A 15842-nucleotide genomic window follows, 5' to 3' on the forward strand; every position below is an offset into this window, starting at 1 on the left:
TAAATGGACACAGGATGGCCAAGCCAAGGATAGCCAATCACATTGCTTGCTCAAGACTAATTAGGATTTAATGATGACAGCTACAGTCTTCTTTTATCCTTCCAACCTCCATCTCAAGACTGACTGCAATAAAAGAGGTAAAGAAAATTCCAGCAAAATCTAAGAAGTAGGTGTTGACGTCAAAATACATCAGTTGAACTAGAAGAGAATTGGCTATTTCTGCAGTTTAACATGTCAGGTAAAGTGGAGGACATTTTAATGCTCTTAGCAGCTGGGGAATTTTCACTGGGGATTTTAGGGAATGCATTCATTGGATTGGTAAACTTCATGGACTGGATCAAGAATAGAAAGATCTGTTCCATTGATTTAATCCTCACAAGTCTGGCCATATCCAGAATCTCTCTATTATGTATAATACTATTAGACTGTCTAATATTGGTGCTGCATCCAGATGTCTATGCTGCTGGTAAACAAATGAGAATTATCGACTACTTATGGACACTAACCAACCATTTAATTGTCTGGTTTGCCACCTGCCTCAGCATTTTCTATTTCCTGAAGATAGCTAATTTCATCCATCCCCTCTTCCTCTGGATGAGGTGGAGAATTGACAGTGCAATTCCAAGGATCCTGCTAGGGTGTTTGGCCCTCTCTGTGTTTATTAGCCTTCCTGTCACTAGGAATTTGGATGATGATTTCAGACGTTGTGTCAAGATAAAGGTGAAAATGAACTTGACTTTGAGGTGCAGAGTAAATAAAGCTCAATATGCTTCCATCAAGATATATCTCAACCTGTTGACACTGCTCCCCTTTTCTGTGTCCCTGATCTCATTTCTGCTCTTGATTCTCTCCCTGTGGAGACACACCAGGCGGATGCAATTCAATGCCACAGGGTACAGAGACGCCAGCATCGAAGCCCATGTGAAAGCCATGAGGGCTGTCACCTCCTTCCTCCTCCTTTTCATTGCCTACTACTTGGCCTATCTTGTAGCCACCTCCAGCTACTTTATGCCAGAGACTGAATTAGCTGTGATAGTTGGGGAGTTGATAGCTCTAATCTGTCCCTCAATCCATTCAGTTATCCTAATTCTAGAAAACAAGAAATTAAGGAAAGCATGCCTAAAGGTTCTATGGAAAGTAAAGTATATCCTACAAAGAAGGAATTGCTAATAACAAACAGATCTGAAGACAAAAAAATTACCTTTGTAGGACAAAAGAAGGTGTCTCTTAATTATCTAGTTCTTGCATTAATGTTAGTTTCATATATCGAATTACTATTAAACATATCAAGTATACTTATAACTTAGGAAAACTCATGTAGAGCTAATTTTTGGCCTCTATATCTCTCTTTGTCTCTTCTCTCCCTTCAGAATTTATTAACATGTTTCAGAATATATGGAAGTTACTATCTTAACAGTAGCTGTGAGAGGAGAGAGCATTTTCATAGTTCTAAATCATTTCTCCACATGCAAAATTGTATGACTAATTCAGAACAGCTGTAATAGCATCTTGCTGTCATTTGCATCACTATGAAAAGCTGTTGGCTCAACCTCATGGTCCTAGCTAGATTCTTCTCAGATCATCCAAATAAGCTCCACCTTTGGGAAAGACTCAATACGGTGATAGTCCTTTATCAAATGCTGTGTAATTCTATAAATGTAGCAGAAAGTAATACTGATTATAATCAAAATTAAAGACAAAAAATGTGAGTAAAATAAATATTGTCACAGCAAGTTCAAAAACTGTGGATCATAGGCAATAAAGTAAGGTTGATTAAATAAAGAGATTTAAATGGAAATCTTTAATGCTCATTGAAGGATGTTTCACCACAAAAAAACATGTGAAAGTTTGCTTTTAGCAAACTAGGACTATACAGGACAATGACTGTCAAGATACCATTGATGAGACCTTCAGTCAAAAACATATGCATTGAGATATCAAAACTGTCAGAGACATTGATTAGTTACAGATCAGCTCTATACATCAGAAGAATGTTATCTGAACATAAGCCATCTCTGAGATACCTATTTGGGAGACTCCATCAAAAATATATCATTTACATTGTGGCAAAGATATTTTGGAATAATCGACTTTGTTACTAACTGGCCCAGAGTAGCCATGGACTTTGCGTGCAGAAGAGAAATGTTTATAAATAAACAAACTTAGTAAAAATAAAAATTACTTTTACACTAGTTTCATATGCTAATTTTCCTGCTCTGAATCTAAAAGTGCAAAAGACGCAAATTGATTAAATTGATAAGTTTGAAAAGATTTACTGAGTGCCTTGTAAGTTAAAGAAGCAATAGAAAATTAGGTGCATAGGCTGAAGATTATATTCTTTTTAATAATGTCTTAAATAAATATTGTTCCCACCCCATATCTAAGCAGAGGCCAGTTTATGTGGATTTTATCAGGCATGGAAACAAAAATCCATGAGGGCTGCTGGGAATGTTGGAAGCTCCATGTTTGATGTCATCATGGTGTGAACCCTGGAAACTTGATCATCTATTTACATGGAAAGCATGGCACCTCAACTTTCAATTTTTCTATGGACAGTAACCAGGCAAAGGATACTTAGATGGAAGTAGAAGCCTAATTATTGTACCTCTTACTGTAGTAATTCTTATTGGCATATTCAGGACAAAAGTGATATAACCAAGGCAAAGGGTTTATCTTCTAAAATTATATTAATTCTGAGAAATCATGCAAAAATGATAATAAGTTGGGGTTGAAAGGGGTATTTGTACTATTTTCTTTCACTCCTAGTGTTTGAAGTAGAGTTTCAAGCTTTCTCTATGAGAATGTAGTGAAGGGGTTACAGAGAGGGTGGGCGGATTCCTTTCTCTTTGTATTCCTTCTTTAATAAATAGATATCCACTTACACATTGAATATCTGAGTGTCAGGCACCATCCAGGGTGCTGAAAATACAGATGAAATGTGACAAAAATCCATGCTTTCACACAACACTGTCACGGAAAACATTATGGAAGGCAGATAATGATCAAGTCAACAAATAAATTGTTACGAGTCGTGATTAGTGCAACTGAGAATGACTAGAGATGAGGAATAATTTTCTTTCTTTTTTTTTTTTTGCTGCACCTGTGGCATGTGAAATTTCCTGGGCCAGGGATGAAACTTGCACCACCGCAGCAATATGAGCAACTGCGACGACAATGCCGGATCCTTAACCAGCTGCGCTATAGGGAACTCCCAGGAATTGCTTTAAATAGCATAGTCAGAATAGATCTACCTGAGAAACTGAGATTTCAAGCTGAGACGAATTACAAATGTAACTCAGCCATGCAATATTTTGGATAAACAACATCCCCAAAAGATGGGAACAACAAATGTTAGTACCCTGAAGAACAAGTGTTTGAGGAAGAGCTATAATGACTGAGTGACTAAAATCTGGTCAGCAAAAGGTCACTGCAAGTTCTTTAAGGGTCTTAAGGTCATGAGAGGAAAGTTCCATTTAAGTGCAATGGGAAGATATTGAAGGAATTGAAACCATGTGCAACACAATGTGATTCATATGTAGATTTTTTCCATTTTTTTTATTACTCAAATGAATTTGTCACATCTGTAGTTGTATAATGATCATAACAATCTGATTTCACAGGATTTCCATTCCACAGCCCAGGCACATCCCCCCACCCCCCAAACTGTCTCCTCTGGAGACCATAAGTTTTTCAATGTCTGTGAATCAGCATCTGTTCTGCAAAGAAGTTCAGTCTGTCCTTTTTTCAGATTCCACATGTCAGTGAAAGCATTTGATGTTGATGTCTCATTGTATGGCTGACTTCACTTAGCATGATAGTTTCTAGGTCCATCCATGTTGCAAAAAATGCTGGTATTTCATTCTTTTTAATGGCTGAGTAATATTCCGTTGTACATACGTAGATTTAAATTCACTTTGGTTATAAGAAGAATGGATACTCTATGTACTGAAGGTGGGGAGGAGTCCAATTAAGGGGACTAGCTAGTAAGTTATCAGAGTAAGTAGAAATCATAGCAGCTCAGATTTGGATATAGAAATAGAGTTAGGAAATTTTTTAGTGGATGGATTCTGTATATTGTGTAGGTTAAGCTGACAGATCTTGTTACTTGAATAGGTGAAGGGAGGGAACTGAACCAAAAGAAGATCCAAAAAACTTCTAGATTTTTACTTTAGCAACTGGAAGTATCCTGCTACTTAATATTGAGGGATAGCTGTCAACTGGGGGATGGAAAAATAGAAATCAAAAAATCTGTTTTTTACATATTATGTTTGAGAGATCTATAAAATAACCAAATAAAAATGTCAAATATAAAATTGAACATATGAATCTGTAAGTTAAGTATAGAGATAAGAAATACAGCTTTGGAAGTCTGGGATTATCTGGAAAAAAATGCATATATATAAAGTGTCACCATGTCCAAGCCCAAATCTTAAGAGGTTAAATTTCAGAGAAATAGCCAACAAAAGAAAATGAGAAGGAGCTCTTACGAAGATTAAAAAAAAAAAAAGCAAGAAAATTCTGGTGGAATGGAAATAAGATAGACCATTGTGTTACAAGAAAGGAGAGTCCAGCTTGCCTATGCTGCTGAGAAAAATAGTGAAATTCCAAAGCAAAATAACCACTGGTTTTGGCAACATGGAGAGAATTTGGTGCCCCTAACATGAGCAATATTAGTGAAGTGTAGAGGCAGAAGCTAGGGTTAGTGGGAAGGTTAAAGAAGGAACAGAATGTAAGAATGAAGAGAAATGGTGAATATATAATATTTTTAGTAAGTTTTGTTATTAAGGAGAGTAGAAAATGGGTCATGGAAATAAAGTAAAATTTTAGTGTTTTCATTGGTTTTGTTCATCAGTTGGATGATATAGTGAGTGCATGTAAATTGAAATGGTTCAATAGAGAGTGAGGAGTTCCAGTTGTGGCTCAGTGGGTTAAGGACCTGACGTTGTCTCCCTGAGAATGCAGGTTTGATCCCTGGCCTTGCTCAGTGAGTTAAGGATCTAGCATTGCAGCAAGCTGCAGTGTAGGTCACAGATGCACCTCAGATCCAGTGTTGGCCATGGTTGTGGCATAGGCATCAGCCTCAGCCTCAGCCTCAGCTCTGATTCAGCCTCTAGCTTGGGAACTTCTTATGCCACAGGTGTGGCCATAAAAATAAAAATTAAAAAAGGGGGGAGAGCGATGGAAAGGGAGGTGGATAGATGCAAGTCTTTATATTTAGAATGGATAAGCAATTAGCCCCTACTGTACATCACAGAGAACTATATCTAATCTCTTGGGATAGAACATAATGGAAGATAGTATGAGAAAAAGAATGTGTATATATGCATGACTGGGTCACTTTGCTATACAGCAGAAATTGGCACAATACTGTAAATTAGCTAAACTTTTTAAAAAAGAAATACAATTGATCATTTTATATTAAGCTTATATCCAGAAACCTTCAATGATCTAACTCTAGCAGTTTATAGAGTCTCTTAAATTTCCTACATAGTCAAAAATGTTGTCTGAAAGTAAAATCTGTTTTGGAACTTTGTAATTTTTGTACCTCTTACTCTTTTTCTCATCTTATTGCATTACTGTATTATCTAGGATGTTTAGTAGAATGTGGAACAAAAGTGGTGATATAGTTAATAAACTACTAAGTTTCATAATTAAAAATTTAAAAATTGAAAGGGAAATAATATCACAGGAGAGGGGGAGTTATTGCTGGAGCCCTTATATGAAACTCATGGCCTTGACATAAGAAGGTGGAACCCTCAGAACTGACATAGGGAACTAAGTAGGTGGATGTGGGAGAAAATATGGAACTGCCAGGTTTACTGGAAACTTCAAAGCCACCAGAAGCAGACCCCAACCACTTACTAGAGCAGAAGAACCTTCCCATTCCTGGAAATATTCAGTTAACTCAGTCTGAGGCAAGTTAACATTTGTTCTCCTCAATATATGCCCTACCACTCCCCACTACTTCAGGACAAGGTCTCAGCCCTGCTGAAATCAGTCAGGTAAGTACAGTTTCTCTTCCAAAAGAAAATAAATTCAAGCTAATACTAACCACATATTGTTAATACATCAGCAAGAAGAGAGAACTTCTGAAATTGGGTCTTGAGGGTGATAGATTGAGAGATCCTGTTTATTTTGCTTGTCTATGGAGAATTTATTGACATTATGGTCCTAAATAATGACTTGGGACTCAATATTCTGGTAAGGACACATAAATCCAGTCTTACCTATTCTGTTGGGACAGCTCCATGAAGCTTAGACACAATGATGGGCTTTTACATAAGGGAGAATTGCTGCAATTTCCTTCACATTGTACTAAGGACCAGAAAGTTCAGGAATGTAGTAATATCAGCAAGGATTGACTATATAACACCCAAGAACCCACCACCTACCTATGTTCCCCAGGAGATCCCTGAGGATATTCCTTTCACTGGGGCAAAAATGAATTCTCTGGTATGGAGAGAGCTGGCATCACTGAGAATCCAGTGGTAAGATGTACACTGCAGGTCAGAATTGGCTAGTGGGAGAGGGTGCCAGGAAGCTGGTCTCCATAGTGTCAGTGAGTACACTGGAACTGCCAGTTGCAGCACTTAACCATCATTACCATATGGGGCAGCAAGCCCAGCCAGAGTGCTAGTCACTGTATACTGATCCTCAGAAGTCTGTGGTGGGAACTAAGAGAGGGGGTATTTATAGGATTCAAATAGATACACAGTCAAATAAGTAGTCTACTTCTGAAGTTATTAAGAAAAAAATGAAATACCAAAAAGTCACTGTAAGGATCTCAAGCTTTTAGCTCTAAGTCTTTTCACAAATGATCCACTAATTAAAGAGGAGGCTGGTTATTATTGAGAAATGACTTTGCAAAGCTATTGCAAGTTTTCATGGTAGATGTTTTTTCAGTCTTCAACCCTCCTCAAAGGGAACTGTGCTCGTTTGAGAGAGTAATTGTGAACTTGGGAAAGAGGGATAACTAGATATTTTGAGAGCTGTTAGATATTGAATTTGACCTGGCATGGATATCAGAGCAATAAAAATGACATCATGATCTTACAGAGAGAATGGAGGCTTGTGGGACAAACACTTCAATGCTTCCAGTGGGTCCATATACCCACCTGAGGTGATCTCCCTAGTTCTCTAGAATAAACTTGGGATGGATGTACATAGCATCTGTCAGAATATAGCACTGAAGGCTCTTAAATTTCAGGTGGACAGAATGACTCATCTAGTGAATATCAGCAAACTTTTGTCTTCAGTTACTCAAGTTTTGAGTAGATGCTGAAAGACAGGTACTAGTTGGGTGCCGGAAAACTAGAAATACCCATAAATTTGGCATCTTCAGAAAGCAGTTCTTGCAGAGTAAGGTGTGGATGGTCATGGTTTTTGTCAGTCTAATTCTTACCTCCCTGAGCAGACACTAGTGAGGACTGTAATCTCACTGCCTGCCTTGGAACCAGCCCTTTGGCTCCATTCCAAAAGACAAGATACGTTACAGATAATAAATTGTGAGTCTCCCTGCAGGCCCATCACTACTGTGTGTGGAGAAAATTCTTCCCTAAATCTGGTTATTATCTCTAAGTATACAGAAAAGATCCAGATAATCTCATACAGTTATGCTTCAGTATTGAAGAGGATTGGCTCCAGGACTACTCCCATCTCCCACCACAGATACCGAAATCCATACATTCTCAAGTTCCTTACATAAAATTATATAGTATTTGCATATAGCTGACATATGTCCTCCTGTCCTTTAAATCATTTCTAGATTACTTATAATACCTAGAATAATGTAAATTATGTGTAAATGTCTGTAAATACAGGCAAATGTTATGTAAGTATTTGCCAACATGCGCCAAATTCCAAATCTGATTTTTGTTCTTTTTTTTTGGCTTTTTAAGAGCCTCACTCATGGCATATGGGGGTTCCCAGGCTAGGGGTGGAATCAGAGCTCTAGCTGCCGGCCCACGCCACAGCCCCAGCAACGTGGGATCGGAGCCACGTCTGCTACCTACACCACAGCTCACAGCAACTCCAGATCCTTAACCCACTGAGCAAGGCCAGGGATCAAACCCGCAACCTCATGGTTCCTAGTCGGATTCGTTTCTGCTGTGCCACGATGGGAACCCCCCTCAAATATTTTCAATCAGAGAGTGGGTTGAATCCACAGGTGTGGCACCTGCAAATTCAGAGGGAGAGTTGAATGTATTTAACTTGTTCTTAAAGAACTCAGCATCTAACAGAAGATTTAGCTTGGAAATAACAATGACCACTTTCAGAAAAGTGGCAAAAAAGAAATTAGGAAAGCTCAGAGCAGGAGAGAAAAGGGAAGGCATCAAGGAGATGTGTTGTGAACTAGTCCTGGGAGCATGGAGACATGGGGGAAAGCGAGTGAAATGGCCAAGTCTATGCATATAGCATCATGTCTTCAATGGTCTAGGACACAATAATCCAATAAGGTTGAAGCGAATATAAAAAGATAAAGCTGGAGATTAGTGGACTGGTTCCAGATTGTGAAGACTGTTGTGAATAGCAAACTGGATTTATTTTATGGGCAATGAAAAGATTTTTGGAGAGTAGAAATAGCATGATCATTTCTTTGCCAATACTTCGAATGGGCTATGAATTGGTTAACATAAAATTTTGTCTTGGGAGGAAGGGCCTCACTTTAGCCAGAGATTGATTCTAATGCGAGGAAACTGGAGGTTCTTTAGGGCTGGAAGACAGCTCTTTTGGATGACATTCAGAGAGAAGAAATGGGGAATGGAGCTCTGAATTGAAGTTAATATTGCTAAGCATGTAGATTTGAACCAGGAAACCCAAAATTTGGAATTTCTTTCTGGGGGGGGAAAGGGTGGGAGAAAAAAAAACATGGCATTAAATGGTTTATTTTTGAATGTCTTACCTACTGTAGGCTTGTGCTATGCAAAACTGTATTGATTTGGATATGAGGCCATGGGTTTGCTGGACAGTATTTTGATTAAAATGATAGTTACTCATTATCTAGTAAATTATTGTCAATTACTTGAATGTCTAGTGTTATTTTAAGGTTGGTTACTATTTATTTTTTACTTTTTTCCCTTATGCATTCAGTAAATAATGGAAAATTGGAAAAGATCACAACTAGGACTCCTATTCTGCTTGCATGGTAAAAAGAAATCTTCTAATTCCTTTTCAAAACCTCACCCAAGTTATTTCCAAATGTTCCTGCCCTCAGGCTTACTTATTTTCATACATTTTGCATTACGAAATTCCATCTGCAGAATGATCACATTACTTCAGAAACCAAAAAGAAACTCAGTCAAGCTACTGAGAAAACCAGAACGATCAGAGATTAATTCTGCTTCCAAGGAAAAGGACAGTTCTAGATCTAATCCCAGACCTGAACCTGGCAGTGAACGTGGGCATCAACAGAATTAAATATGTTTAATTTCTGCTTCTATTACCTTAGCCTGTAAATTCTTCATTCATACTAATACTAAAAGCAAACCTTTAGTACTAGTACAGCTGTTTGTATCCTTGAAAGAAATGTCCATTTTGAGCCTTCATTTTTATGGTCATCTAATTTTATTTTTTTTTCCTTTTTTTTTTTTTTTTTTTTAATTTTCCCACTGTACAGCAAGGGGGTCAGGTTATCCTTACATGTATACATTGCAATTACAGTTTTTTCCCCCACCCTTTCTTCTGTTGCAACATGAGTATCTAGACATAGTTCTCAATGCTATTCAGCAGGATCTCCTTGTAAATCTATTCTAAGTTGTGTCTGATAAGCCCAAGCTCCCGATCCCTCCCATTCCCTCCCCCTCCCTGGTCATCTAGTTTTATAGTCATTCTGTTCTACCCGCCTACATTCTCATGTGTGGCTCCCTATTGGAGGTATAAGCAAAATTTTAACTCTCGAGAAACAATCAGCTTCTAGGTTAGGCACAATTCCTAGCTTGACTATACTGAGCCCACCAAGGGAGGGATGTTTCTATTTTGTTTTAATTTTTGAATTTTTAGGGCTTCACCTGAGGTATATGGAAGTTTTGGGGGTTTTTTGTGGGGTTTTTTTTTTTTTTTTTTTTGGTTTTTGTCTTTTTAGGGCCACAGCCATGGCATATGAAAGTTCCCAAGCTAGGGGTCGAATTGGAGCCGTAGCCACTGGCCTACACCACAGCTACAGCAATGCCAGATCTGAGCTGCATCTGTGACATACACCATAGCTCACGGCAACACTGGATCCTTAACTGAGTGAGGCCAGGGATGAAACCTGTGTCCTCATGGATACTTATCAGATTTGTTTCCATTGAGCCACAGAAGGAACTCCACGGATGTTTCCCTGTAACAATTCTCTTTCCCAGTTTCCACTCAGAGGCTTTGGAGGTAGATGGAATATGTGTGTTTATAATCAGTCTGTGTACACTTATTCATTACAAAAAAAATCTGGTAAGTAATTTGTCTCAATGTAGTATTAGCTTTCTAGGGTTGCTGTAACAGAATAAATAATACAGACTGAGTGACATAAACAAGAGAAATTTATTTGCTCACAGTTCTGGAGACCAGAAATCCAAGCTCAAGGTGCTGGTTCAATCTGAGGGCTGTGAGGAAGAATCTGTTCCAGTCTTCTCTCTCAGCTTCTGGTGGTTTGCTGGCAATCTTTCCTTAGTTTCTGCTACCTCCCCCTAATCTTGCCTTCATCTTCACATGGTGTTCTTGTGTACATATCTGTCTCAAAATATTCCTTATTTATAAGGATATCAATCATACCAGATTAGGGGCCCATCCTATTTCCATACGAGCTTATTTTACCTAATTTCATCTTCAACAGCTCTATCTATTTCTAAAGAAGGTCATATTCTGAGATACTGAGATACTGGTATTAGGACTTCAACATATGAATTTCTGGGAGACATTGTTCAAGTCACTTTTCTTTACACTTTACCTAATTTTGACATATTTTACTTCGCATCACTTCTACAAATGCACATATAGAGAAGAAATAAGTTGAATCAACATGTATGGGCCAAATGCAGTGGATGAAGTATATCTGCATGTCTCTTCAATCAAAGGAAAGCCTGTTTGATTGCCAGCTGAAAGATAAATCTGTCCCCAATAGGATATACTGAAGGCCAATAAGTCCAGGGGGCCTTCTGGAATCCCAGACATAAACAGAACTGTAGTAATATGGCACAATGCATTAATAGACTGCTGGAGATGAGGGAAGTCTACAGGATTATCTTCTCTGTGTCTGAGCTGAGAATGTGTATGTGTATCGATAATCTGAACTTGGAAAACTCCATTACCGATCTCAAGAATAACATTTTTTTGTTTGTTTGTTTTTTGCTTTGGAATATTGGTGGTAGTTAAATCCAACAAAATTATTAAGATTTGAGCTACTATAAAGCCATACAGTTTAGAATATCTGGAATCCAATCAGGGTTTTATGTCTCCCAGCCTGTCCTTCCTGTCCCTCTAATGAGAATCATGGCCCTAGAAGGAAAGCAAGAGCCAGTGCTTTAATGCTGAACACTTTATTGATGATTTGAATTTGGAGAAAAGAAACATCAAGACGTTTACACCACCGAAAAGTCCATGGTCACCAGTAGATTTCTATCAATTTCTGAAACAAAAATTAGAAGTAGTAACTATGCTTGGTATTTCTACTATTAGACAGTCTCATTACAAGACATCATGTTAAGACAGAGAGAAGAAGAATGAGGAGGCCAGGAGAGGGAAAAGAGAAGAGAAGGGAACAGAGGAAAGGCAGATGGGAGGAGAGGTAGAATTTGGGAAGGTTATAGGCTAACAGAAGAAAAGGGAAAGGGGGGAAAAAAAGCTCCAGGTAGAAGTAGTACCTGGTCTTATGAGAATGAAGGAGACTCTTCTATGTGTGTAAGGGTGAGAAGAGATTTGTAGCAGAGACAAGCCCTGACAAAGAATTTAAGAGCTATTAGAGTCAGGACGTAAAAATTAGAGAAATGCACTTATATGTGGAATCTAGCAAAAAAAAAGATAAAAATGAACTTATTTACAAAATGGAAACAGACTCACAGATTTTGAAATCAAATTTACGGTTACCAAAGGGGAAACAGGGTGGGAGGGGAGAATAAATTAGGAGTTTGGGATTAATAAATACGCAGTACTATATATAAATTAACCAACAAGGGCCTACTTATAGCACAGGAAAATCTACTCAATATTCTGTAATAACCTACATGGGAAAAGAATGTGAGAAAGAATGGATATGTGTTTACGTAAAACTGATTCACTTTGCTGTACACCTGAAACTAACATAACATTGAATGTCAACTATACTTCAATAAAGTTTAAAAAAGAGAGAGAGAGAAATGAACAGAAACAAAGGAGAGAATTAGGGAATCTAAAGAGAAATACAGTAAATCAGTGAGTAAAACTACAGTTAATACCTAGAGAATAATTGGAGGCCATCTTTAGCTGGTCTTCCTTGTTACTGGTCACTGTGCTGACCACCCTGGCTGCCTCTTCCATGCTGGCCATTCTGGCCACCAGGGCCACCACGGCCACCTTTTTTAACTTTGCCACCTCTGTTACCCTGGCCACCTTTGCGATCTTTGCCTCTCTGGCCACCTTGGCCACCTCTGCTATCTGAGCTCGCCTGGCCTTCCTGGTCATCCTGACTGTGAGGTCTATGCTGTTGATCATGAACCTTCTTTCCACTTTTGCCCTTTTTGCCACGTTGAACTCCATGCTCTCCTTGAGGCTCAAACTGTGATTCTTCTGGGGTTTCCTCAACAAATTCATCATCTGCTTAGGCAAGAGAACACAGATTCAGAAAATAAGTTAAGAGAAATTTCAGCCATACACTTAAATGAGGCAAGTATAGAATATGCCATAAACTAAATTTAGTTAGAAGTCATATATTACCAGTTTAAATGGTGCTAGATAGTGATGGGGGCCGGTGCCCAGAAGAGAAGGGGAGCATGTCTTATTTGCCCCATTGCCATTCATCTCCTCTCTTTTGATGCTTCTGCTGCTCTTTTACACGGAGAGAAACCACAAGATAGAGTCACTGTGTCTACCTATAGAAATGCAAGCTATGTGGACACAAATCTGTTGAATGGGGGACATGATCAGCCACCCTGTCCTTCCCAATAACAGAGCAATGATGTATCACCCTCTCTACCTTTTCTACGGACTGCTAAGTCTGTATTCAAATGGAAAGTATAAACAAAGCCCACCCTATGTTGTCTCCTTCTGCAAATTTCTGGTGCCTATAATTGAGTACAAGCTTCCACAATCTCTTGCATCAACTTTCAATCACTTCTTCATGATATCATGGCCATCATTCTTAGAATCATCCTCTTGTAAATTCAACATATATTTCATTGCATGCTCCTGTACTGAATTGCACCTTATGTCAGGCACTAAGATTCCAAGCTTAAAAGATATACCCTGTACTCTCTAGATGCTTACTCCTTTTTGTTGTCAAATCAGTACAAAACATAGCTGTGTCAAAACCTCTTTGTTGCCCATAGAAAAAACTATAAATTCAGTTTGCCATCCACAACATCCTTCACAATCTGGAACTAACCCACACCTTCAACTTTATCTTCCTACATTAGCTTGAACCTTACTGAAGTATTTCGTGTTCCTAGACCACTGAAAATACTACATGTGTAGATTTAGCCATGCATTTTTTCCCTGCTTTTGCCACATCTCCACTCTCCAAGGCCCAGGGCACATGGTATCGCCTGTATAATTCTTTCCCTTTTCTCCCTTGTTCTGAGCTTCCATGATACTTTTCTTTGCCCCTTTTCTGAGAGTGATCAATATTAAGTCCAAGCCACATTTTCCATTAGCTCTCAAGTTCCTTAAGGATAAGAAAAATACTTCATTTACATTTGTATCCTTAATAGGATATGGGCCTTGCCATGGTTATTGGTTAAGTAGTACATTTTGCTGAATTAATGTTGAGGTAGAGAATGTAGATAACCAAAGCATTTCTTTTGGGAACCCTCAAATAGGCATGCCCTTGCCAAGATAGCCAGGGCCAGGTAAAAATCAGAAAGGAAAAAAATCAGAAGAGCAATCACATTTCCTAGATCTGAGAGAACCCCAAAATCTAAGCAAATAATTTCCCCCTTTTTTTTTTCTTTGTCTTTTGTGCTCCTTCTGCAATGTGTGGAACTAATAATATTAAACTATACAGTGCCAGAATTGAAAAAGGAAAATTTAAAGGTTAAGCATGATTTTTTTTTTAAGTTTAAATATAAATAAAAAAATTTTAGGAGTTCATGTCAGGGTGCAGCAGAAATGAATCCGACTAGGAACCATGAGGTTGCAGGTTAGATCTCTGGCCTTGATCAGTGGGTTAAGGATCTGGCGTTGCCATGAGCTGTGGTGTAGGTCACAGACACGGCTCGGATCTGGCTTTGCTGTGGCTGTGGTGTAGGCTCTGATTAGACCCCTAGCCTGGAAACCTCCACATGCCGTGGGTGCGGCCCTAAAAAGACAAAAGACCAAAAAAAAAATTTGCATTAGACCATGACCTAGAGGTTCCTAGAATCCATCTTTAAATTAATAAGTTGATTGTATTTGAAATAACTCACTTAACAGCTGGAGGTTTTCCTCTTCCTCTCCAAGAGTTTCTACAAAGAAAGAATAAAGTAAGAATGAAGTATGAAGTGATATCATAACCTGGATGAGTCACTGATGATCATTAAACATGTAAAATTTTTCTTTAGACAACTAAGTTTTTGCTTGACTCATTTACTTGATTCTCCCACTTCTCTGGGGACAATCCTAATAACTCGTTAGCTCCCTTGTGTACTCTGTTCCTTTCTTAAATCCTCCCTCTGACATTAAGGCTGACTTCAAATTTTTCATCCTAAGTATGTACTCTAAATTTCACCTACTCTAAAACAACTTATAAAAATAGATGTCAAGACATGATAACAAAGGAATGACTCTTTAGTGCTCTAAAAATGACTTTATTACATTATTAATAATGTAATTAAAAATATAATAATGTAATAATGATTTTAATTTTCACCTACTCTAAAACAACCTTTTTAAACAGTTATAAAGGCTTCATAACAAAGGAATAAATCTTTAGTGCTATAAATAAATAAGAAGCAAAGGTAAACATTGATTGAACAACTGTAGTACTGTAGTTAAATTACATAGTATCTTTATGATTCAAATTAGTTAAATACCAATGGAGATAATGCTCTTATATGCAAATATAAAGAAATCTGTGTCATTTAATCATAACCATTTGGTTGCAAAAGGATTTAGAGAAAAATCACTTACAAATGAATAGGGCAGTGTGTTCAGACACTAGGTAACTGACATGAGAGATTTCCATGTGAAAAAGGAGATGGCCCATATCTAATCATAGATTGAGGTATACTAAAATTTACAGATTTGTTATTCCTTTTTTCCCTTCTCTAGACTCAGTTTTGAGAACTTTCAAGATACAACATTAAGCAAAAAAAGATAGGTTCTGAAGAAAAAAAGAAAGGAAGATGTTCTTGAACAGGATTTACCTGGCCATTCAAGAGAGTCTTCAGAAACAGTACCTAGGATTTAAAAAGAAAAAGAAGATAAATTAGAAATATGATTTGATAAGACTCCAGTTACACATTTGTAAGAAGACAAGTAGGTTTAGACAGAAGAAGTTAGGAAAATGCCTAACAGAAATTAATAATAATAATAATAATAATAATAATAATAGATTTGGATACAATGTATACTTTTCCCGAAGTCGAACCCTAGTCCTGATCACTGATTCCAAAGAAGAGATGAAGGTAAATCTCCCCATTTCATTATAAACAATGAAACGGAGGGCCAAAATGATTGCAGACAAAATAAAGATTATCTAA

The 15842-nt window shown here is 37.8% G+C and overlaps 1 protein-coding gene across 1 annotated transcript; it reads left to right on the forward strand.

Annotated features, from left to right (window-relative positions):
• On the forward strand, window positions 232-1170 carry TAS2R7 (taste 2 receptor member 7). Its single transcript, XM_003126500.1, has one exon. The coding sequence runs from the start codon at window positions 232-234 to the stop codon at window positions 1168-1170; it is 939 nt and encodes a 312-aa protein (XP_003126548.1).

This window comes from Sus scrofa, chromosome 5, assembly GCF_000003025.6.
Source record: "Sus scrofa isolate TJ Tabasco breed Duroc chromosome 5, Sscrofa11.1, whole genome shotgun sequence".
Taxonomy (NCBI): Eukaryota; Metazoa; Chordata; class Mammalia; order Artiodactyla; family Suidae; genus Sus; species Sus scrofa.